Here is a 25,107-nt window from a genome sequence, read left to right on the forward strand (position 1 = left end):
ACAACCCTAACCCTAACCCTAACCCTAACCAAGATGTCCTACTCATTTCAGGAAGTAGTGGAGTTGTGCAAATAGTCTATTGCAACAGGAAATGAAACATGAGCTAACTGGCACATTTGTCAGGTTCCCCAGGCTACTGTGCCACTACTGCAGCCAAATATGTCTCAGCCTTTCACTCACACTGATGAAGGCCGGACGGCCGAAAACGTTTTGTTGCTAAAGAAAAAGAAAATTAAAAACGATATTCCTTGAGTGCGGTCCCCATCTTTTTCATTTATTTGTGACATTTCTATATTGGACTACGCACCTGTCTGAGCGCAGTGGTTACCTTCTCTACTTTCATCAGCCTTTCACTCAGACATTGTCACATTTATAGAAACTAGGCACTCGATTCCTAGGCTCGCCCGCTGCGTGGGCTCGCCCGCCCTGCAGCTCGCATACGCAGCTTGGCCGCTGCGTGGCCTCTCCCGCAGCTCAGCTGCTGCGTGGCCTCACCTGCTTTATTGGCATGCGCAACGCACAATTGCTCAGAGGCCGTTGCCTCTCCCTTTTATTATTATAAAAAAAACATCACAATTGCTCGAGTGACTGATGATGTCACAATGCTTATGATATCATCAGGGATGTCATAAGATGATTTTGGTCAATAATGATGTCATTGATGATGACATCACTGATGATGTAGAGATTGTAACATCATCAGTGGGACAAAAATTGAAACAAACAGACAAAGTCCAATTGCTCCCTTTTATATAGATAGAAGACTAGGGAGCGCTCGATTCCTAGGCTCGCCCGGGTCCTGCAGCTCGCCAAGCTGGCCCTGTAGCTTGCATTCGCAGCTCGATGTCACAGTGGGATTTATGACATCACTGATGATGTCACAGTGGGATTTATGACATCACTGATGATGTCACAGTGGGACAATCACAGTGGGACAGAGAAATAGACAGACAGATGCTCTGCTCCCATTTATATACTGACTGATGGTGATGATGATGCGCGCCCTGCAGCTTGCTGAGCTGGCCCTGCAGTTGGCATACTGTACGCAGCTCGGCCGCTGTGTGGCCTGGCCCGCAGCTCAGCTGCTGTGTGGCCTCGCCTGCTCTATTGGCATGCACAGCGCAAAATTTCTGAGAGGCCGTGGCGTTGCCTCTCCCTTTTTTATAAAAACATCACAATTGCTCGAGTGACTGATGATGTCACAATGCCTATGACATCATCAGTGCCTATGACAGTGATGTCATAAGATGATTTTGGTCAATAATGATGTCACTGATGTCATCATCAGTGGGACAAAAATGTAAACAAACAGACAAAGCCCACTTGCTCCCTTATGGATTGATTTGACTTGTTTACTTTATTGTATTTACTTATTTGTTTACACATCTATTGAATATCTAAGTCTGAGTACTATAAATGAATAACTTTAATTGTTAACCTTGCTTTGGCAATACTGAATTGTTACATAACTTCATGTCAAGTGTGAATCAGAATAAGAATCAGCTTTTGTTTGTTTGTAAAACGTTCACTGACGCTACATTCACAACAAAAACTACGTTATTACACCTGCTGGAAAAAGAAAACAACTAAAGAACGTTACAATAGCCAGCTAGGTTACAGTCATGACAGGCGACATTTTATTTATTTATTTATTTGGCATATTACCCGATTTACTCGAAATGTTACATCATCTTCGTCATGGTTAGGCTCAGCCGCTAGAGTAGTGTTGTACGTTTAAGTTAGCACATGTTAGCATAGCAGGAATCTAAAAGCACAGCCTTGCTGGGAACATTAATTACTCGTTATCAGGTAAGTTACATCCATAACAACGTTAGTTTAGCTGTGGGTCTTTCTGGAAGCTGCTTACCCCACTCGCCGCCCTGGTCGATGGAGATGCACCCAGGCTCACTAACGTTATCCATGATAAGATGATGTGGATGATTTTCCAAGTGTAATGTTAAATGGGATGACATTCTGCCTCGAATACATCAGTAACTGATTAAAGACAAAGAGTGTCGATCTGTAAGTCAACGGAATGCTCAAAAGTCTAACATCTATTCATGTTGCTGCTCGCTGCTGTTTGTGTGTAACGTGACTTCCTAGTATTATTCAGTGAAGGACGGACACGTCTGGCTTACCGTAAACCTACGGGAGTCACAGAGGGCCAAATTAGCCACTGCACAATGCTGCACACTGACTAAAACAGGTGGCGTTGCCCAGAAAGGCCACAAGGTGGCAGAGAGACGCCGTGGGCTCACTAGTGTAACAGTAACGTAGCCTACATTTGACCTCTTCCAGAGGAAGGCGTAGCCAGCATTGAAGTAGCCTTGACCTTGACTCAGTAAAAATATGATTTACTGTAACCATGGAATTATATCCAATTATGATGCTTTTGCAAGACAGGCTTTCGTGGATAACAGTCTGTTACTTTGATGAGTATATAGCCCACATACATTATACATAGCTAAACCTCACATTGTTTTCAATTTTTGTTATTTTTCCTTTTTTACTGTTGATTTTCTTTTCTTGTTTATTTGTTTTCTTGTTTCCTTTATCTTGTTTGTTGTATTGTATGCTTTGGATTATTGTTATTATTTGACATTCTGAGGTAGAGTAGAGACCCATGTATAAGCCCACCTATGGTTTCCTGTCTCTACCTGCACATTATTTTGTTGTTTGCGTTTTTAATTTTATCCGTTTGTGTTTTTAAACAACCTATAGGCACAGTGCCACCCCTTTTAATACATCAATGGTGCCACCTCTGGCACAGGGGTTAACCAGTAATTTTATATTTTATTTTATTCTTTAGAAATGCCTTGCCAAATTACCTATTTCACAGCCTTTTGCAGTAGCCCACGCTACTCCGCCACTGATTGGTTAGCCTCCTTGAGTTCCATCATGCATTCCAAAGCAGCAGAGAGCAGATGAAAATGTTGGCGTGAAAAACAGACGAGGTCAGGTCCTCCAGGTAAAAAACCTTGTGCACACTGATTGACAAGCAAATTTGAAAATGGCACTTCAACAAAAAGGTTGCCGACCCCTGACCCTTGTACTAGACCATTGTTTCCCAAAGACTGGGTCGGGACGCACAGGTGGGTCGCAGGAGATTTCATTTGGGTCACCAAATACATTTGCAGACTTTCTCCCAGTCTTTTATTTCAAATCTGTAAATTGTTTTACTGAGAGGAAATATAAACAATGAAACAGCCCGTTAACTCCACCTACATGCATTTATTAGGTCTCATTTATAAAGTATTTTCCGTGTATATGTTGTCAATAACATGTTATGATTTACCAAACGCGTAGGCCTATCTCTTCGAAATGGCTGGTTTACCTATTCAAGATAATAAGGTGATGGGGAACTGGCAATAAAAATGATCAGGGACGTTCATTTATGCACAAATTTGCTCTTCTCATGATTTATAGATAAGGACTGTTGTGAATTGGGTCACGATGGTTTGTCACTTTTAAAAGTGGGTCCACAGAAAAAAGGCTTGGGAACCACAGTACTAGACCATACCACGTGTCACAACCTAGGTCTCAGTAGCGTTAGTTAGGCTAAATGGTAAATGGCCTGCATTTATATAGCGCTTTTATCCAAAGCGCTTTACAGTCAGTAGGTACATTCACCCATTCACACACCGATGGCGGCAGGTTACCACGCAGGGTGCTGGCACACCAACGGGAGCAATTTGGGGTTCAGTATCTTGCCCAAGGACACTTCAACATGCAGACTGGAGGAGCCGGGAATCGACCCGCTCTACCTCCTGAGCTAGAGCCGCCCCAGGCTACATCACTCAGCATATATTGCCGATACCAGTAATGTATTTGTGAGTGGATGAACTCAAATATGTCATCATTCAGTTATAGAAGGCACGTTATTTCACCTAAATTAACCTTTTGATCTCTTTTCAAAGCTTCTCCATCAGCGTCAGGACATCAAGAAGCACATTTGAAAGTGAGTTGAAGCTTTAATGTGTTACTACTCTAATATTTATGTTCTGTTTAATTTAAGTAATAAAAACCACTACTATTCTTAGGCCAACAGACTAACTGTCAGATATTATAGGTCATATGCTGTTCCGTGCACAGCCTATGTCTGTCATGAAATATGACACACTTGGAAAGATGAAACTGTCTGTCAGTCCATGTTGCTGGCATTCCATAACACAGCTTCCTATCCATCGATCTGTAAATAGGCCGTCATCAGACAGACACTGATGGAGTAACAGAAGAAGCCTGCTCTTCTGTTAGGTATATTCTTAGACTGTGGTTGTGATTCTTAAATGGCACATTACAGTCTGTCACATTGGTGTTCTAAAAAAACAGGAACAGATGTACTGTATGTCGGCCGGGCCTAATCCTTCCTCAGTAACAGGTGTATGTTAGCCGGGCCTAATCCTTCCTCAGTAACAGGTGTATGTTAGCCGGGCCTAATCCTTCCTCAGTAACAGGTGTATGTTAGCCGGGCCTAATCTTTCCTCAGTAACAGGTGTATGTCGGCCGGGCCTAATCCTTCCTCAGTAACAGGTGTATGTTAGCCGGGTATGTTAGCCGGGCCTAATCCTTCCTCAGTAACAGGTGTATGTCAGCCGGGCCTAATCCTTCCTCAGTAACAGGTGTATGTTAGCCGGGCCTAATCCTTCCTCAGTAACAGGTGTATGTCGGCCAGGCCTAATCCTTCCTCATTAACAGGTGTATGTCGGCCGGGCCTAATCCTTCCTCAGTAACAGGTGTATGTCAGCCAAGCCTAATCCTTCCTCAGTAACAGGTGTATGTTAGCCGGGCCTAATCCTTCCTCAGTAACAGGTGTATGTTGGCCGGGCCTAATCCTAATCCTTCCTCAGTAGCAGGTGTATGTTAGCCAGGCCTAATCCTTCCTCAGTAGCAGGTGTATGTTAGCCAGGCCTAATCCTTCCTCAGTAACAGGTGTATGTTAGCCAGGCCTAATCCTTCCTCAGTAACAGGTGTATGTTGGCCGGGCCTAATCCTTCCTCAGTAACAGGTGTATGTTGGCCGGGCCTAATCCTAATCCTTCCTCAGTAGCAGGTGTATGTTAGCCAGGCCTAATCCTTCCTCAGTAACAGGTGTATGTTAGCCAGGCCTAATCCTTCCTCAGTAACAGGTGTATGTCGGTCGCCCATCAGATGGATAAAGACCTATACTTTGATGAATGTTGTTGCCATAGGAACTGCTGATATGTTTTCTATAATAAGAATATTTGTGTGATATGGTTTTTCCACATTAAAAGGTGCACTTAAAGCTGTGAGTGTTAGGATGATGTCATCATACCTACTATGATGTCATAGATCACTGATGATGTCACAGATGGTGATGATGTCATGATTCACAAGTGTCTTAAATCATGCCTCTCTGATGGTCTCACTGATGATGTCATAACACAAGGTGATGTCATATTCAGGACCTATAAAGGTTTGCTCTGCAAGTCCTCTGCAGTTGTTCATAGATTAACCTCACGACAACCTTCTGCACAGTTTCCATCTTCGAACTTGCAGACTCAGCTATCAAGTGCTACAGCGTTCCTAGTTATCGAGACTTCAGTTTACCAAGTGTGTCTTGGACATTAAGTATCCGCACCTAAATCCACATGTCTCACAGCAACCCTAACAGGGAGAGCACAAGACGAGAGAGACCAACAATGTTACGTTGTTTTTGTCTGTCGTGCATTAAAACAAAAGTAAATGGCCTCTTTTGAAAATGTACAGAGTAGAAAGTACAGATATCTGTGTTCAAATGTAGGGAGTAAAAGTAAAAAGTTGTCCGAAAAATAAATACTCAGTAAAGGTACAGATACCTGAAAATCCTACTTAAGTACAGTCACAAAGTATTTGTACTCGGTTACTTTCCATATCTGCTGGGCAGACCCAGATCCACACGGCAGGCAGATGAACAGGTTAACCTGATATGGGCAGAATGTTTCGCACAACATCTGCTTCAAATGGATCAGGGCTTTTTGGTCACATGGTGTTGCCATAGGAACTGCTGATATGTTTTCTATTCTTCTGCGGCATAACTGATGGCTCTGTTCATTCTCCCTGATGGAACAGAAAGGCGATCATTTAGAGCGTCCGGGTAGTGCAGCGGTAAATTCCCTGCCTACCAACACGAGGGTTGCAAGTTCGAGCCCCCGGTCAAGCGTCCATACAGGCACAATTGGCCGTGTCTGCGGGTGCGAAACTGGATTAATGGTATGTGTCCTGGTCGTTGCACTACTAGTGCCTCCTCTGGTCATCGGGGAGCCGGTTCAGGGGGGAGGGGATCTGGGGGAATTGCATGATCCTCTGATGTGCTATGTCCTGCCGGTGAAACCCCTCGCTGTCAGGTGAAAAGAAGAGGTTGGTGACTGCACATGTATCATGTGCTAGTCTACAACTCTCCCCAGATCAGCAGAGGGGGTGGAGCAACGGCCGGGACAGCAGGTGGAGTTGGCAAAGTACAATTTGGGACAATTTTGATACATATTAGACACACCCTAGATTTTCTTATTAGATTTACTCATATATATATACCGGTATATATATATATATATATATATATATATATATATATATATATATATATATATATATATATATATATATATATATATATACACACACACACACACACACACACACACACACATACACACACACATCCAACATTCTGTGCGTATCTTTTATGCACGCCCATACCCCAGCTCAGTTTGGGATGAAAATGTGTGTGGCGGTGGCTTATGATCCGGGGAAGGTCACGGACAGGTTGGACAGTCTTGGAACCACCTGGAAAGTCCTGCAAAGTCCTGGAAACCACCTACTGCCCACCCCAGGTTAGATTGGCTTGAAAATTTGCATGGCGGTCTGTTACGATCCATGGGATGTCATGGTTTCCAGGACTTTAAAACCTGCTTGTCAGAACTGCATGATATTTATGATATTTATGATTTTTTTTTTAATGTAGGCTACATTGCTGTATGTTATTTGTCTGCAATGTTGATGTTTGTCAAGATGCTGCATTCTTGGCTATAGGCTCTGTCTCTTTTGAAAAATAGATTTGGGTTTGCCTTGTTGAATAATTATCAAATGAAAACAAATACAAATATTAAGACCCCCAAATCCTGATGAGGCTGTCAGAGACAATGCTGTGAGACAAAAACTGCACATCAGTGAGAGGATGTGAAACTAATTAGGTGGAGAGGAGGGGAAACAAAAAGATGTTCTTTATTTGGACCAGGCCTTGAAATGAACACTATAGCCACCAGACAAACACTGGGACATTTGGCAGAGGCTGGTTAGCCTGTCAGTTCAAGTAGACAGGTTGGCAGAGAGACAAGCTGTTTTCAATCTGCCTCTCCAAATCTAAAAATGACTTTAACTGCAGAAAAATGTAATGGGCTGGATACATTCTGAAGCCATTTCACATATATAGCGAGTTGATGAAAATGTTAATTTCAGTTCTGGATATGCAATAATGTAGACTACTGTGCGTAAGTTCCTCATGGTGAAGAGAGTCAGCTAAACTCTGAATTATGTAAATTTCAGAAGTCATTGCTATCATGCACAGAGATTTATTTATTTATTTATTTATCTTAAAAAAGTACTTCGATTTCTGACATGCTTGCCTAAGCACTTTCCCCTCACATTTGGACTGGCAGGCAAGGGATAAGACTGTTGGTGAACAGAGAGAGAGAGAGAGAGAGAGAGAGAGAGAGAGCGAGAGAGAGCGAGCAAGAGAGAGACAGAGAGAGAGAGAGAGCGAGAGAGAGAGAGAGAGGCGAGAGAGAGACAGAGAGAGAGCGAGAGAGAGAGCAAGAGAGGTGGAAAAGAAGTGCAAAGAGAGAGCCCTCCCTCCCAAAAGGCTACATTTCATCTTTTGTGTGTTTGCTGCAGATTGATGAGCTGCTAGATGGATGATGCTGTGGTCCTGTGTGTCTTTGTCTTATCCACACAACACAAAGACACACAACACTTATCATCTCAGGTCTGTCAGGGGGGGTGAAGAGGGTCCAGGGTGGGAGGGAGGGGAGGCGGAGTGGGGGGGGCATGATGGAGGTGGGCTAATGACAGCACAGGCAGATGGAGAGAGCCGTCTCCCATGACGACGCAGCCAGAACCAACCAGAGAGAGGGGGAGAGAGAGAGGGAAAGGAGGAGAGGGAGGGAGGGAGGGAGAGAGAGGGGGTGGGGAGAGGGGAGAGAGAGGGGGGGGGGGGGGAGAGAAAGGAAGAGGGAGTGAGAGAGAGGGGTAGGGAGAGAGAGAGAGAGAGAGAGGGGTAGGGAGAGAGTGAGAGAGAGACAGAGAGACAGAGGGGAGAGGGGGGGGAGAAGAAGAAGATAGAATAAAAGAGCCAAGAGAGAGACAGAGAGAGAGAGGAGAGAGGGGAGACAAGAGAGAGAGGGGGGGAGGGAGAGAGAGAGAGGTGTGGGGAGAGAGAGAGGTGTGGGGTGTCAGCCACACGTGTTTTTGTGCTGTATGTGTTATTGTCGTGCACATGCAGACAGTAGTGTTTTAGGCCCAAGACTGTGGGCTGCTCAAGTTTGTGCATTTAGCTGCTGCTGTGCTAGCAGGTGGCGCAGGTTCAGGCTGGGTTTAGCTGCTGCTGTGCTAGCGGGTGGCGCAGGTTCAGGCTGGGTTTAGCTGCTGCTGTGCTAGCGGGTGGCCCAGGTTCAGGCTGGGTTTAGCTGCTGCTGTGCTAGCAGGTGGGTTTAGCTGCTGCTGTGCTAGCGGGTGGCCCAGGTTCAGGCTGGGTTTAGCTGCTGCTGTGCTAGCAGGTGGCCCAGGTTTAGGCTGGGTTTAGCTGCTGCTGTGCTAGCAGGTGGCCCAGGTTTAGCTGCTGCTGTGCTAGCGGGTGGCCCAGGTTTAAGCTGGGTTTAGCTGCTGGTGTGCTAGCAGGTGGCCCAATCTTAGGCTGGGTTTAGCTGCTGCTGTGCTAGTGGGTGGCCCAGGTTTAGCTGCTGCTGTGCTAGCGGGTGGCCCAGGTTTAGGCTGGGTTTAACTGCTGCTGTGCTAGCAGGTGGCCCAGGTTTAGCTGCTGCTGTGCTAGTGGGTGGCCCAGGTTTAAGCTGGGTTTAGCTGCTGCTGTGGTAGCAGGTGGCCCAGGTTTAGGCTGGGTTTAACTGCTGCTGTGATAGCGGGTGGCCCAGGTTTAGCAGCTGCTGTGCTAGCGGGTGGCCCAGATTTAGGCTGGGTTTAGCTGCTGCTGTGCTAGCGGGTGGCCCAGGTTTAGCTGCTGCTGTGCTAATGGGTGGACCAGGTTTAGCTGCTGCTGTGCTAGCGGGTGGACCAGGTTTAGCCTGGGTTTAGCTGCTGCTGTGCTAGCAGGTGGCCCAGGTTTAAGCTGGGTTTAGCTGCTGCTATGCTAGCAGTGGCCCAAGCTTAGGCTGGGTTTAGCTGCTGCTGTGCTAGTGGGTGGCCCAGGTTTACCAGCTGCTGTGCTAGCGGGTGGCCCAGGTTTAGGCTGGGTTTAGCTGCTGCTGTGCTAGCGGGTGGACCAGGTTTAGCCTGGGTTTAGCTGCTGCTATGCTAGCGGTTTGCCCAGGTTTAGGCTGGGTGTAGCTGCTGCTGTGCTAGCGGGTGGACCAGGTTTAGCCTGGGTTTAGCTGCTGCTGTGCTAGCGGGTGGACCAGGTTTAGCCTGGGTTTAGCTGCTGCTATGCTAGCGGGTGGCCCAGGTTTAGGCTGGGTGTAGCTGCTGCTGTGCTAGCGGGTGGCCCAGGTTTAGCTGCTGCTGGGCTAACGGGTGGACCAGGTTTAGCTGCTGCTGTGCTAGCGGGTGGACCAGGTTTAGCCTGGGTTTAGCTGCTGCTGTGCTAGCAGGTGGTCCAGGTTTAGCTGCTGCTCTGCTAACGGGTGGACCAGGTTTAGGCTGGGTTTAGGGTTAGGCTTTAGCACATTGTTTGGTTGGAATGGTGCTGTGAATACAATGGGATTAGCGCAAAGGGTAGCTTCATTGACTGTCTCTCCCTGTGTGTGTGTGTGTGTGTGTGTGTGTGTGTGTGTGTGTGTGTGTGTGTGTGTGTGTGCTTGTGTTTGTGTGTGTGTGTGTGTGTGCTTGTGTTTGTGTGTGTTGGGGGTGGAGGGTGGAATTTGGAGTTGATGGATGGATTGGATAGCCTGGAAAATAAAACAGCTTAGGCAAAACAAATCAACACTCAAATGCTTTTGTTTAGGCTACAAATGTCACAGACAATCCAAACAATAGCTTATAACAATAACAATAGCTTATAACAGCATAATAACCTATACTAATTCCTAAAACTGACATTTTTGTATCAAAAACACAATTTGTATTTCACAGATTAGACTAACGTTGATTTTTTTTAAATTTTGAGTGTATTATTATTATTATTATTATTATTATTGTTGTTGTTATTATCATCATTTGCCATTTATTCTTTTTTTCTCAGTTCCCACGTTCCTCTCCAAAATGCTGTTGAGGAAAAGGGGAAGGGGGGGGAGAGAAACGAAATCATGTGAATGCCTTGAACCATGCGCCACCATTAGGGACACACAAAGAGAGATGTGACAAATGACCATTTTAATGTCCCTCTTTGACTTTAATGAATTTATACGTTATCTGGGCCTAATGGAGGCTGCTGGAGGAGGGCATAACAAATGAAAAGGCCTGATTAGTGTAGAATGAGTGCAGAGAAAAACGACATTCATCTTGGTTAGCATCCTCCTGTGCTCTTTTATGGCTCTGTGTTAGCAGGCCGGGGAGCCGGGGGTGGTGTCCCATTAGCGGGGCTGAGTGGTCAGTCTGCCCGCTGCCCGGCTCAGTGCAGGGCGGCTTGACTCCTGAATAACCTCCAGAGGTACCAGAGCCTCACCCTTACATGACCCCACAGAGAGAGAGAGAGAGGGAGCGGGGCTGGGGGGACTCCGGGGGGTACCGAGACTCACTTCCAATAGGTAAACACACTGGAGGGAGGGACGAGGGAGAGAGGGAGCGAGAGAGAGGGAGAGATAGAGAGAGAGAGAGAAAGAGAGAGAGAGAGGGGGAGAGAGAGAGAGAGAGAGAGAGAGAGAGAGAGACCCCTCTAGGTAAAAAAAAAAAACGTGGATTTGAGTGAGGAATAGAGACCCGGATGAGTTACATAGCATCCGCAGCAGCCTATAGGCTGCTACAGCTTAATGCACAGGCTATAAATAACAACCCTATAGGCTAGGCTATGTAAGTCGAGAAGCTGATTTTGCACATTTTGAACGTCAAGACATTATATATTGATATCACATGTTAACTGGATATTCAAAACTAATTAGCATAAAATAAAAGTGGGGTTATCAGAATCAGCAGTTGATCCGTGGGGACAAATGCATACAAAAAATGCATCATAGCCTACAGTACAGGACAGGCTTGTAACTGCTTAAAATACATAGGCTAGGCAACCGAAAATGACAGCTCTATTCCTATGTGAATTTATCATGTGTTGTGAGCCTATTCACATTTCAATGACCAGCTAAGCCTTATGGTCGCCTATTTTTCTATAGGTTAATAATACTATTATATGGACGTTACAGTCTCGCTGTAGGCTACAGACTCCTTGTAAAACGATGACACGATCAGTCCAGCAGTGATTCTTCTTGTGGGAGAATTGCCCACATCCCCACCCAGACCAATGTGGAGAAACACTACAGACACACACAAACCTACTTGGCAGCCAAGTCTGGCTCCAGCTTCTCCAGCCTTCCTCCTGTCTTCTCTTTCTGGGCAAAGTAGCATGATTGTGAGTGCAGACTGAGTGCAGATTGCAACACCGCAGCCTCTCCGCCTGGAGGGAGAGAGAGAGGTTTGGCCATGGTCGTGTTGGAGCTTGATATGGACCATAGACTGCTGCTGTCACTGGGAGAAGCCCTGCCCCCCCTCCCCCTTCGCTGGGCCCCCGTGTGGAGCTGCCCCGCTACAGTTCAGTCGGGCTGCGAGAGGAATGCGCTGGGATGCGGCGCAGCAGCAAAGCCTAGAAGAAAACCAACGCAACAACTCGCCCAGTTATGGACAGCAGCGATCCATATTTACAGCGCAGTAAGTAACGCCTTCACCGATCTGTTGACCTGCTGTGTGCCCGGGTCGGGACGCCTGCATGAGACATTTTGCTGTGATTTGAGAGGAAAAGCGAGTGCGCTTGTTTCATGGCGTCTGTCTCCAAACACAGAGCAGCACAGACAGAGCCGCCGTGCGCCGCCGCCGCGGACTTTAACCACCGTCACGAGTCCAGTCCTGCTTGTGTGTTTTCCTAAAAAGCTTGATGTACTTCGGCGTTTGCGGTCGTGCGTGTGTGTGTGTCCGTGCGCGCTGCTGCTGCCGCCGCCTGTGGCCAAGGCTAAAGTCAGGTGATCGCTTGTGGTTGTTGCCCGTCCGTCGTTCAGGCAGGGTCAGAGGTTGGCACTTTAATTACGCTTATGTAATTTATGGCGCTCGTCGCGCGTCTCTTGCTAAACTGTTTGAGACAGAAAGACAATTTATTGGTCTGAATGGTGGAGGCGATCCTTCAGATCCATAGAGAGAGAGACACACACACAGAGGCAGGCCTGAAAAACTGCGAGACTGGCGGATTTCCACCAAACTTGGAGCAGACGGCAGCCCAGCCTTTCAGACGCGCCCTGCTTGCCCGCTCACAGCGCTGTCCCAGTCCGCCGCGGAAAGCTTTTTGACAGCCCGCCGTGATTTCTCTCCCCGAAGTATAAAAAATAATGTGTAGAGTCTGCTGCTCTGCCTCAGTGACTTTGCTCTTGAACCAGCTTCAGGCTAGTTGCTCTTTCCCCACATAGATCTGTTGTTGTTCACCGACAGAGAGGAGGAAATGTGACGCGCAGGAATCTAGGCTACCATTGACATGCAGTTTGCAACATGTGGAATCCATACTGTTACTGTAGTAGGGCCTTACAGTATGTAGCCTACAAACAGCTTACATAAGCTATTTTCATGGCGGTTCCTTATAGCTTACACAATAGCGTACACACTAGGCTACATCATGATGGTGAATAGAATAGGCTTTTAAGGCCCGTCTTTTTCCTAAACCTTTGTTACACACAGACACAAGCTGTGCAGTGAAGTTGGAGCCCCAGGCTTTTTTGTGTGTGTGAGCGTCACTGAGTCATATGCATCATTTATCATGTGATGTTTTCTGTCCCCGGAATCATACGTTCACTGTCAAGTCACTGCAGCACACACACATTATGGCATCAGCTTATAAGCACTGTGTTCTGTGGCCTATCAAAGATCGTCTATAGCATTAAGAGGAAACAGTGTCTGTTGTGTTATTCTCACAGATATCTCAGCAGCGTTTGGAGGCTCTGAATATTGTTTCCATAATGAATGTGTCTCCCAGGGGAAGAGAGAGACATCTGGATATTATGGGAGAGCATGTAGAGGGAAGCAGAGAGTGCATGAGCAACAGAGCATTCCCCCCTGCAGCTGTAGTGTCTCTCCCTGGGCTGTGGAGTCTCTCTCCCCCTGGGCTGTGGAGTCTCTCTCTCCCTGGGCTGTGGAGTCTCTCTCCCCCAGGGCTGTGGAGTCTCTCTCCCCCTGGGCTGTGGAGTCTCTCTCTCTGGGCTGTGGAGTCTCTCTCCCCCTGGGCCATGGAGTCTCTCTCTCCCTGGGCCGTGGAGTCTCTCTCTCCCTGGGCTGTGGAGTCTCTCTCCCTGGGCTGTGGAGTCTCTCTCCCCTGGTCTGTGAAGTCTCTCTCCCTCCCTGGGTTGTGGAGTCTCTCTCCCCCTGGGCTGTCAAGCCTCTCTCTCCCTGGGCTGTGGAGTCTCTCTCCCCCTGGGCTGTGGAGTCTCTCTCTCCCTGGGCTGTGGAGTCTCTCTCCCCCTGGGCTGTGGCGTCTCTCTCCCCCTGGGCTGTGGAGTGTCTCTCCCTGGGCTGTGGAGTCTCTCTCTCCCTGGGCTGTGGAGTCTCTCTCCCCCTGGGCCGTGGAGTCTCTCTCCCACTGGGCCGTGGAGTCTCTCTCCCCTGGTCTGTGAAGTCTCTCTCCCTCCCTGGGTTGTGGAGTCTCTCTCCCCCTGGGCCGTGGAGTCTCTCTCCCTCCCTGGGCTGTGGAGTCTCTCTCCCCCTGGGCTGTGGAGTCTCTCTCCCACCCTGGGCTGTGGAGTCTCTCTCTCCCTGGGCTGTGGAGTCTCTCTCCCCCTGGTCTGTGGAGTCTCTCTCCCCCTGGGCTGTGGAGTCTCTCTCCCCCTGGGCCGTGGAGTCTCTCTCCCCTGGTCTGTGAAGTATCTCTCCCTCCCTGGGTTGTGGAGTCTCTCTCTCCCTGGTCTGTGGAGTCTCTCTCCCTGGGCTCTCTCTCCCTGGGCTGTGGAGTCTCTCTCCCTCTGTCTGTGTCAAGACATAGCCATGACCCTCAGGCCAACTGTAACACAGTGGTGTCTGTCACATGTGAGTGAGGGTTAGAGCCGAGCCCGTGCACATTCTGTCTGAGCCTGGCCCGAGCTGTTGATCTGTATATCCATATTGTCTGTTCAGTCTTATGAATACATACGGTTTTAAAGTTACACTGAGTGCATTTACAAACTAATAAACCAATTATTATTATTATGATTATGAGTATTTATTTTATTTATTATTATTATTATTATTATTATTATTATTATTATTATTATTATTATTATTATTATTATTATTATTATTATTATTATTATTTCCCTGTCTGTTGCTGGCAGACCATTCAAATACATGGAGAAGGTGTCCAGATCTTCCATATTCCTATGACACGGTGGCCCAGTGGTTAGCACTGTTGCCTCACAGCAAGAAGGTCCCGGGTTCGAACCCCGGTCCGTCCCAGGTCCTTTCTGTGTGGAGTTTGCATGTTCTCCCCGTGTTCGTGTGGGTTTTCTCCGGGTGCTCCGGTTTCCTCCCACACACCAAAAGACATGACAGTGCTCCTGACCAAGACACTGGCAAAAGAACTGGAGTTGGTCCCCGGGTGCTGCCCACTGTGGCTGCCCACTGCTCCTATAGTTCTAGGAAGGTTCCTAGTAGAGGATGGGTCAAATGCAGAGGATGAATTTCCCCATGGGGATAAATGAAGGATAACTTATCTGTCACTTTCTGCCACCAGTTAGGCTCCGCCCATGAATAGGTGATGGCTGTTTGCAAACACACAACAGGTAACTATACCTAAGTGTGGGTTTCAAGGGACAGTTCTCCTGCCTGATGGTCTGAATGACATGACATTGAATTACGTCATTTAGCAGAGTGGTAAACACTTTTATCCAAACTAAAGTGACTTTTACACACACACACACACACACACACACACACACACACACACACACACACACACACACACACACACACACACACACACACACACACACACACACACACACACACATTTTGTCAACAGTCTGAATGGTGTTTCAGGGCCTTTCCTTCCTGCAGAATCTAAACATCTGGGAAGAAAACGGCATATTTGCAATTTTATGACGTAAAGAATGATCAAATTTGAAGAAAATATTGGCTTGCAGCAACTTGAGTTTAAATATTGGGCACAAACAGTGTCAGTTGAACCCCAGATGAGGAAAAAAGTCCTTATCTTTTAGTGCACTTAAACAGATAAGGGGTTGGTAAGGCCGTTGAACTGCTCATGAACAAAAGCCTCGACGCAAAGATGAGTCCAGGAAGAGAAGAGACTGTCCTCTTTGTGTTCCTGTGTGAGGCCTACAGCCTTATTACTGTATGTGACTGCATGCTTTAACTAGCTGTGCACTCTGACTAGAGCTGCAACGAACCGTTATTTTGAAAATCGATTAATCTGTCGATTATTTCTTTGATTCACCGATGAATCGGATAAAAACAAATGCATGGATTTGATTCAAAAACAAAATGTCCCAAATTGACAATATTCGTGTACAAAAGTGCTGCTTGAATCGACCAGAGCTGTCGAAACAATAATGAAAAATTATAAATAATACAAAAAGAACAATGTAAATCACTACCTAAGTGTTATCAGGATTTGCTACTTAATAGCCTACCTTTAACAACAGACCACAAGGTAGGTCGCTTCTGCAGTAACACTTTCTCTCTCTCTCTCTCTCTCTCTCTCTCTCTCTCACACACACACACACACATACTGTACATACACACACACACACATACACACGTCAAGCCGGATCACGAGCAGCAAACACCGGCTACTAGATAACGTTAAACGAGAGGAACTGCCTGCCGTGAGATGAACGTTTCCTCACTTCAAAACGCAAAGCACATGACATGTCCAATCTCGTTGACTTAATTAAAGATTTTGTAGTCATGTTAACCAGCTTAGCCTGCTCAGCTGTTGAGTCCCGCTGCTCCATGATGGCTAACGTTAGTTACGTTACATTTTCGTTTGTCCTCATTACCGTGCCAAGCAAGGTCGATTTTATATAGTGCAGTTAACACACTTTTTACTTTTACAGGATGTGGCGTGCCCATACAGTACGTTAGATCGAGTCTGGTTGAACAGTTTTTGTTGCCTCCGCCATGTTTAAAATGTGTTTTTGTTTTGTTAATGCTCCGCCCATAGTGCTGCCGGACTTGTCTCTTTGGAGACAACACGTGGCGTGGTCAGTCCATGACACAGGAAGTAGCCAGCTGCGCCACCGACACAGCAAGTCACGACGTAGTAGTAGATATATAAACGTTTATATAATTATATAGCTCTGCGACCCAACGAATCGCAACCCAACGAATGGATAATGCAATCCATCGCCAACAAATTTAATAATCAAATTTGATCGATTCATTGTTGCAGATCTTATTGTGACCTGTATGAAACCATGGCTAGGGCTCCAACTAACGACGAATTATCGATTAATCCGTTGATTATTTTCTCAATTAATCGATTAATAGTTGTTTGGTCTATAAAATGTCAGGAAATGGTGAAAAATGTGGATCCGTGTTTCCCAAAGCCCACGACGATGCCCTCAAATGTCTTGTTTTGTCCACAACCCAAAGATATTCAGTTTACTGTCATACAGGAGTAAAGAAACCAGAACATATTCACATTTAAGAAGCTGGAATCAGAGAATGTATGTCGACTTTTTTCCATGCGTAAAAAAAAAGTACTCAAAACGATGAATCGATGATCAAAATAGTTGTCAATTAATTTTCTAATTGGTTAATTAATCCCTGCAGCTCTAAACATGGCACATAAAACACTTAAAAAAGGAGTTTGGCTCCTTTGGAGGAATGAATGTTGAGTGTGTGAAGTCACAGCAGCCACAGAGACGTCTGGAGATCATGTGTACTCTTTCCATTATGACCCCCTCCCTCACTCAGCATTTCCCAAACATCTCATCTTCTGTCTCAGCATGTTTGATGCAGGCCTGCTCACAGCTTTCGGTGCCATCAGCATTTCTCTCGCTCAGCGTTTCTGCTTTTTCCCCCCTTCCTTCCCGCCCGGCGTCAGTGGAAGTGATGGTAGACATGCTGACGGTCGCCCACTCACTCGCTTTTTACAGAAGAGAAAGGAGAGAAAGGAGAAGCAACTTACTTGCAGCTCTGGGAAAGTCATGCTGGAGAAAGGAGAGGGGTATGGAAAGTGGATGGAGAGAAATAAAGGAGTGGATAGAGAGAGAGGGAGGGAGAGACAGAGAGAGAGAGATAGAGGTCATTCTAGTTGATGGTAGCACCCACTGTGAACTCTCCTCACTTGCCAGGGGTCAATGATCTTCCTGCTTTCTGTTTTAGGAACTTTGTGTCCTCCTCTCAGTAGGGCCGGGCGATATGGACAAAATCAAATGTCACAATATTTTCTTTAACAAATAACATCAATATCAATATTGCGACAATATTGGCGCTTTCACAAAATGTTGACACAATGAGATTTATTGATGAATAATCACCAGTGATGTGAATATAATGACTAAGTGGGCAAAGGCAAATAATAGAGCAGCTACTTGTGCTAAGTAGGGCTGCAATTATTTTCATTATCGATTAATGGGATCGGTCGATTATTTTCTCGATTAATCAATTCGTTGTTTTGTCTATAAAAAAGCCCAATATGACGTCCTCAAATGTCTTGTTTTGTTCACAACCAAAAGATATTCAGTTTACTGTCATAGAGGAGTAAAGAAACCAGAACATTACATTTTAGAAGCTGGAAATTGGAAATATGTGTTTTTTTCTAAAAAAAAAGAAGAAACAACTCAAAACGATTATCAAAATAGTTGTCGATTATTTTTCAGACGATCGACTAATTGATTAATCGTTGCAGTGGTAAGTTCAGAAAATGACATCACCATACTGACATCACAATACTGACATCACCATACTGACATCACAATACTGACATCACCATACTGACATCACCATACTGACATCACAATACTGACGTCACAATACTGTAATACTTGAAAACCAGGAAAAGACAACGCTTATGTCATAATATCTAAGACGATGTCTAATCTCATATCATGATATTGATATATAGCGATATATTTCCCAGCCCTACATCTCAGTCAGTACACACACACACATACCCAAACACACACACACACACACACACACACACACACACACACACAGACGCACGTGTGCACGCGCTCAGGCAGATGGAGAGAGAGAGAGAGGAGAGACAGACAGACAGACACACCCAGTCACATGTGTCGTGTACCCTAACCCCATAGTTGCAACGAGAAGTATATGTGACGCACAGCTTATTGGAAAGCGTCATGTGACCCCTGATATCATGTGACTTAAAGAATGTGGGCAGGGCTATTTGAGCTGTGCCTGTGATCTTAAACCTGCTCTCCAGCTCCGCAGAGCCTTCACACCCACTCCTCAGAGTTAGTAAAGCACACAGGTGGAAGGTGCGGCGCGCTAGTGCTGTTGACTTAAGGATCCTATAGCTTCAGCGCTAACGCTGCATTAGCACACAATACCTACAACAGGGTTATTCTTAGGCCCCTTTGATGGAGTGTGTGTATTTATGTGTCAGCCTATACTTGAAGTAGTGTGTGTGTGCATGTGCGTGTGTGTGTGTGTGTGTGTGTGTGTGTGTGTGTGTGTGTGTGTGTGTGCGTGTGCGTGTGCTAATTGCGAGAACAGGACGAGGGGAAAAGCAGGAGGTAAGGAGGCCGTTCTCTGGGCTAATTGTCAGTAATTAGTCATTAGTGAAGAAGGTCAAAGCCCTGATTTAATTGCAGCTTTAATGAAGCAGAGAACCTTGAGGGGCCTGCAGGCTGCGCTGGTGTTTTGGTATGAGATGCACACGACGTCCTCGCTTTGCTAACGATGTAATAATAACAACAACACACAGACTCTCATTTTCCACGCACGTCGGACGTGCTCTGCACTTTAAGAATGACTTTCCCTCTGATCTCCCCCGCTCACGCAGACTCTTTCAGGAAGTGTCCTGCCCTGCGGGGGAGCTAACGGAACCGAGCCGGATTTTTCAACGAGGTCAGTGTGATCCTTGACTCACACGGCAGCCAATCAGTGTTGAGCGGCAAGCGACTGTTGCCAGCGAAATTTCGCTCGAGTTGGGATATTTCATCTCGGGCGACAAGCAAATTTTCGTCCTATCGTTCTGTCTCTGTCGCTCGGACGCCCAGTGATTTTTCTCCCGGGCGAATATACGCTCAATCGCTCGTTTGCATTGACTTTGTATGTAAACTCGATGCCAGCGAAAAACTTTAATAGGTCGGTGTGAACGCACCTTTAGTGGTATGCACGCAGCTCAATGTTCACAGTGTATATAATTAATCTGTCAGGGTTAATTTGATGTGTTTTATGTGGGCCATGACATACTATTATCTATTATAGCACGGCATGAATTGAAGGAGGGTATTATTGCAGCTTGTCTCTGTGGGATGTGTTGGTGGTGGTGGGGTCTCCTCTCCTCTCCTCTCCTGCCTACTAGGGGGTCTGCCTGCCCCTGCAGGGCTCTGGTTACTGATGGCTATCCTTCAGCACCGTATAGACATGTGATACAGCTCGTTGCAGGTGCACAGGGTGCTGTGTCAAATAGACACACACGTTACTGCTCAAGGCTTCTTAAAGGAACACCAGCGTTGTATCATTACATCTTTCCACCAGCCACCAGCATTGTATCATTACAACCTTTCCACCAGCTTATTGTGTTATTACAAAATCAATTATAGTATATCCAAAAATCGAAGCTAAAATCAACACTCAATAACTGTCAAACTAAACGAATGCCTGCAAAACTGTTTACGCTCCCGTTTTGAAGCCTCCATTCGGCATTTGCGGCTGCTGCCATCTTGTTTCCCCCCCCCTTTGAGCCAGAAGTGACGTGTTTGTAGCCATATTTGGACGAGAGGAGGTTTCTCAGAGCCGCAGCTCCGCCTGCTATTGGTCCGTGATGGGCGAGCTACGCGATCACTGGACAGGCGACCTGTCACTCGCGCCCAAAACATAGTATTTCTTTTATTATCTATTTTACTCTAAACGGATAAGTTATATAAAAATCCACCCTGCGTACAGTTGTTATGAAAGGTGAAATTAGCTAAAGAGACCAAAACCATTTTTTGAACCAGGCTGTAGGGCATTCACGACTAGTGAATTTTACTAGTCGACTAGTCGTCCCTAAAGGTAGTCGACTAGTCGACTAACCGTTTTTAATTTATTTTTAATAAAAAAAAAAAAAAAAATTTTTTTTTTTTTTTTTTTTTTTTAAATCTTTAAGAAAGAACATGAGGTATTTACACGACATACAATACATGGACTATCATATCCCATATCCCCCACAAAGAACATCAAAACACAACAAAACAAAACAAGAAAACTGCATAAGATACACAATAATCCAAGAACAAACAAGACTATTGGACAAACAACCAAACAAAAACAATGCATTCAGCTCCTATCCTGATAAGCCTAATGACACTGGGGTAAAAAGTTCTTAAAGTCAAACTCTGTATGTGGTTGCCATATTTTGGGGATGTCTAAGAATCTGCCTTTGCTCTTGTAGTAAATGTTATCCAACGTATGGTAGCTTGAGAGTTCATTCCACCAGTGAACTACAGCTGGGGGATTGGATGGTTTCCAATTTAAAGCTATGCATTTCCTAGCTGCCAACAGGGCAAGATCTATGTATTTACTATTTACTTTGAATGCATTGTTTTTGTTTGGTTGTTTGTCCAATAGTCTTGTTTGTTCTTGGATTATTGTGTATCTTATGCAGTTTTCTTGTTTTGTTTTGTTGTGTTTTGATGTTCTTGGTGGGGGATATGGGATATGATAGTCCATGTATGTTCTTTCTTAAAGATTAAAAAAAAAAAAAAAAAAAAAAAAAATTTTTTTTTTTTTTTTTTTTTTTGCTAAAACGACTAGTCGACTACTAAGCACAGTGTCGACTAGTGGTTTTACTAGTCGACTAGTCGACTAGTCTGTGAATGCCCTACCAGGCTGTAAACTCGGGCATTTTAACATGGGGGTCTATGGGGATTTACTCGCTTTTGGAGTTTGCCTCAAGTGGCCATCCGAGGAACTGCAGTTTTTAGTACTAACGCATTCATTGGTGTCAATGCGACCAAGTGAAGCTGCCCCCTCGCTATAACCTCCATAGATCGCAGCAAAATCACTGTCTTGGTCTCCCTGTGTCTGTGTGTGTGTGTGTGTGTGTGCGCGTGTGTGTGTATGTGTGTGTGTGTGTGTGTGTCCCATGCTCGCCAGTCTTTCAACGCTTTCAAACTGCTGTTTTTACTGTACTGTACTTAAGTGTCATCCCCCTCTCCCCCCCTCCCCCCCCCCCCCATCCTAAACACTCAGCTCTGCCACCACAACAGGTGTCTCTGGACAGATAGTTTTACCAACACCCGAAGAGAGAGAGAGAGAGACATCCAGAGAGAGAGAGAGAGCGAGCGAGCGGCGGGTGGGAGCTGATCTGTGAGCCTGAGTCTGGGGCAGACAGACAGTCAGGCAGAAAGCAGTGCTCCTGTGGGATTGATCTCCGGGGAAGGATAATCTGGGTAATCCCATAAACGAGCGCAGTGGACTCCGCCTCGCTCCCTACGCCCTAACCCACCACCACCACCCCCTCCTCCTTCCTCGCTGCTGTGTCCTGCCTGGTTGGAGCAGCGATTGTCGACGGAGGTCCGGTTTGACCCCGGGCCAGTTTGTCACCGGGCCCAGGTCAGAGGACGTCCCCTGGGTCCCCCCTGAAGCCATGTGGCACCCCGTGTCACCGGGTGCCGGAGGCAGTCCTGGGAGGGAGTCGGGCTATGGCCACTGTGAGTAGCCAGGTTTACTGTGTCTGTCTGTCTCTAATGTGTGTGCGTTTGTGTTTGTGTGTGTGCGCGTGCATTTGTGTGTGTGTGTGTGTTTGTGTTTGTGTTTGTGTGTGCGTGTGTGTGTGTGTTTGTGTTTGTGTTTGTGTGTGTGTGTGTGTGTGTGTGTGTTTGTGTGTGCGTGCGTGCGTTTGTGTTTGTGTTTGTGTTTGTGTGTGTGTGTGTGTGGGTGCGTTTGTGTTTGTGTGTGTGTGCGCGTGCCGTGTGCGCGTGCATGCGTGCCTGACCTGTACAGCTATCTTAGTGAGGACCAATGTGAGTGTTGTTAACCCTGGGAAGTGAGGACATTTGAGGACATTTGGCCGGTCCTCACTTTCTCACACACCATCAAAGGGCTGTTTGAAGATTAAGACTTGGTTTTAAGGGTTATCTTAGAATTGGGGTTAGGGTAAGGGTTTAGGCATTTAGTTGTCTCGCTGGCCAGCCTCCCCTCCCTACCGCAAGAAGAGTCTGGCGGCACAGGTTTCCATTGTGGGATTGCGATGGGCGGCGCTTGGCGGCAGTGCCCTTGGAAAATAGTTTCCAACAATCCAACTTGCCATTTTCAGCGTGTAGCAACGAGCTAGCGTGTAGGTTTCTGCCATTAGCTTGCTAGCTAGTTAGCGTTGTTGTTTTCACTGAGGCGGCAGGGCACTGTTTACAGCGACACAGGGTTCAAAACAACTGACAACTCCTCATCCGTGAATAGCTCAGACATTCAGTGAAGAGCTCAGAAACGTTCAGTGAAGAGCTCAGAGACGTTCAGTGAAGAGCTCAGACGTTCAGTGAAGAGCTCAGAGATGTTCAGTGAAGAGCTCAGAAACGTTCAGTGAAGAGCTCAGAGATGTTCAGTGAAGAGCTCAGAGACGTTCAGTGAAGAGCTCAGAGACATTCAGTGACGAGCTCAGAGATGTTCAGTGAAGAGCTCAGAGACGTTCAGTGAAGAGCTCAGAGATGTTCAGTGAAGAGCTCAGAGACGTTCAGTGAAGAGCTCAGAGATGTTCAGTGAAGAGCTCAGAGACGTTCAGTGAAGAGCTCAGAGACGTTCAGTGAAGAGCTCAGAGATGTTCAGTGAAGAGCTCAGAGACGTTCAGTGAAGAGCTCAGAGATGTTCAGTGAAGAGCTCAGAGACGTTCAGTGAAGAGCTCAGAGATGTTCAGTGAAGAGCTCAGAGACGTTCAGTGAAGAGCTCAGAGATGTTCAGTGAAGAGCTCAGAGACGTTCAGTGAAGAGCTCAGAGACGTTCAGTGAAGAGCTCAGAGACGTTCAGTGAAGAGCTCAGAGACGTTCAGTGAAGAGCTCAGAGATGTTCAGAGATGTTCAGTGGGTTTTTGCAGGCCAGGGTTGAGATAGAAACAAAATGTCAAAACCATCTCTGGGCATCTCTCAAATGTTTTCACATGAAGGACCCCTAAACTGACAAAGATTAGACCACGGACCCCATTTGATAGGATTTTGTCCCACGGTCCCCCATATGATAATAAGATTGATGCTTTTAGATGTTTTATTACAGAAAGTGTATAAAACCCATGACCAAAATAGTCATTGTGTTACTTATGAATGGAATTATAGCTAAAATAAATTACCCCCCTTTTGGCTGGGGACCCCCTGGAACCCCCTCAAGGACCGCTGATGTTATGAAATAACATCGTTTCTGAAAATGTTGCGGAACCCAACAATGCCCTCACGGGCCCCTGTGGCGTCCCAGTCCCAGTCAGGACCCCACTTCGGGAACCAGCTAGTGATCATAAGGGTGATAGTCTAGACTAGAGTACCTCAACGCAGTGTTATTGTCAAGTCACTATATCTCGAGTCCAAGTCCAAGGCCCAATCCATTTCTTATTTTTATCCCTCCCCCTCGTTTTTGAGTGCCCTTTGCTTTGCCCCTTGCCCTTCAAAATGGAGCCACGAGGAGTAGGGGTTCAAAACAATTGCCACAACTTGTTTTAAAAACAAATACTAATTTTAAAAAGCATTCAGGACTTGTGTAAATTGTATTACTCTTGTTAAAATGACATTGCATTTGGTGAAAAAAACTCAAGTTTATGACTTGGACTTGACTTGTGACTTGTGAGTGTTGACTTGTGACTTGTGACTTGTGACTTGCCTGTCTTGACTTGGGACTTGAGTGCAAAGACTTGCGACCTACTTGTGACTTGCAAAACAATGACTTGGTCCCGCCTCTGGTCCAGGACTTGGACTTGCCTACAACACTGCCTGAACCTCCGTGTTAATCCACGTATTCTGTGGAAGTGCATGCTGGGAAATCTGCATTTCCTGTTCTGTGCTCTCCATTCAGGGCACAGTGGCTCTTTGGACACAGCTGCGATTAAATCCATAATACTCTGAACTAATGCTGATGGAAAAATGTGAAGCAGACTTTTTAAGCCCCTGTTGAATAATAAGAGTATATAATATGGAGAACAACTGGAGATTGGATGTATTTGCTACCTCTCTCATTTTCTCCTAATCCTCTTTTGAACCTCTATCTCCAGCTTGGTCTTTCTCACTGTTTCCATTCATCTTCACCCACTCAAAGACACATCATTCTCACAATATGAGGTTATTATCAGCTGCCTAGTCTCGCTGGCCAGCCTCCCGTTCCCTTCCGTGAGAGGAGTCTGGCTGCACGGAAACAGGCTCCTGGAATAAGCCCTCCCCTGCTCTACAGCTGCTCTCCCATTGGAGCGACTGTTTCAGTCTCTGCCGGATGTCCGCTCCCGGCTTATTACAAGCTCTGTCATTGGCTCTGACCATGTCAATCAGAGCGGCTTTCATTCCCTCCTCCCTGTGTGTCGCTGTAAACAGTGCCCTGCCGCCTCAGTGAAAACAACAACGCTAACTAGTAGCTAGCAAGCTAATGGCAGAAACCTATACGCTAGCTCGTTGCTACACGCTGA

At 46.2% G+C, this 25,107-nt stretch overlaps 2 protein-coding genes across 3 annotated transcripts in view; one reads left to right on the forward strand and one right to left on the reverse strand.

Moving 5' to 3' along the window:
- The window catches only part of atf6 (activating transcription factor 6), a 61,571-nt gene extending 59,492 nt beyond the window's left edge, over positions 1–2,079 (reverse strand). For both annotated transcript variants that reach the window (XM_083647770.1, XM_083647769.1), the window contains exon 1: positions 1,868–2,079. In XM_083647770.1, the coding sequence (XP_083503896.1) occupies positions 1,868–1,973 (106 nt within the window). In that variant the 5' untranslated portion in view covers positions 1,974–2,079. The remainder of the gene's footprint in view (positions 1–1,867) is intronic.
- Positions 2,080–11,884: 9,805 nt separating this feature from the next.
- The window catches only part of rxrgb (retinoid X receptor, gamma b), a 55,491-nt gene continuing 42,268 nt past the window's right edge, over positions 11,885–25,107 (forward strand). The window contains exons 1-2 of the mRNA XM_083647834.1: positions 11,885–12,020; positions 21,711–22,171. Coding sequence (XP_083503960.1) covers positions 22,108–22,171 — 64 coding nt within the window. The 5' untranslated portion in view covers positions 11,885–12,020; positions 21,711–22,107. The remainder of the gene's footprint in view (positions 12,021–21,710; positions 22,172–25,107) is intronic.

The sequence above is a fragment of the Poromitra crassiceps genome (assembly GCF_964638095.1).
Source record: "Poromitra crassiceps genome assembly, chromosome: 12".
Taxonomy (NCBI): domain Eukaryota; kingdom Metazoa; phylum Chordata; class Actinopteri; order Beryciformes; family Melamphaidae; genus Poromitra; species Poromitra crassiceps.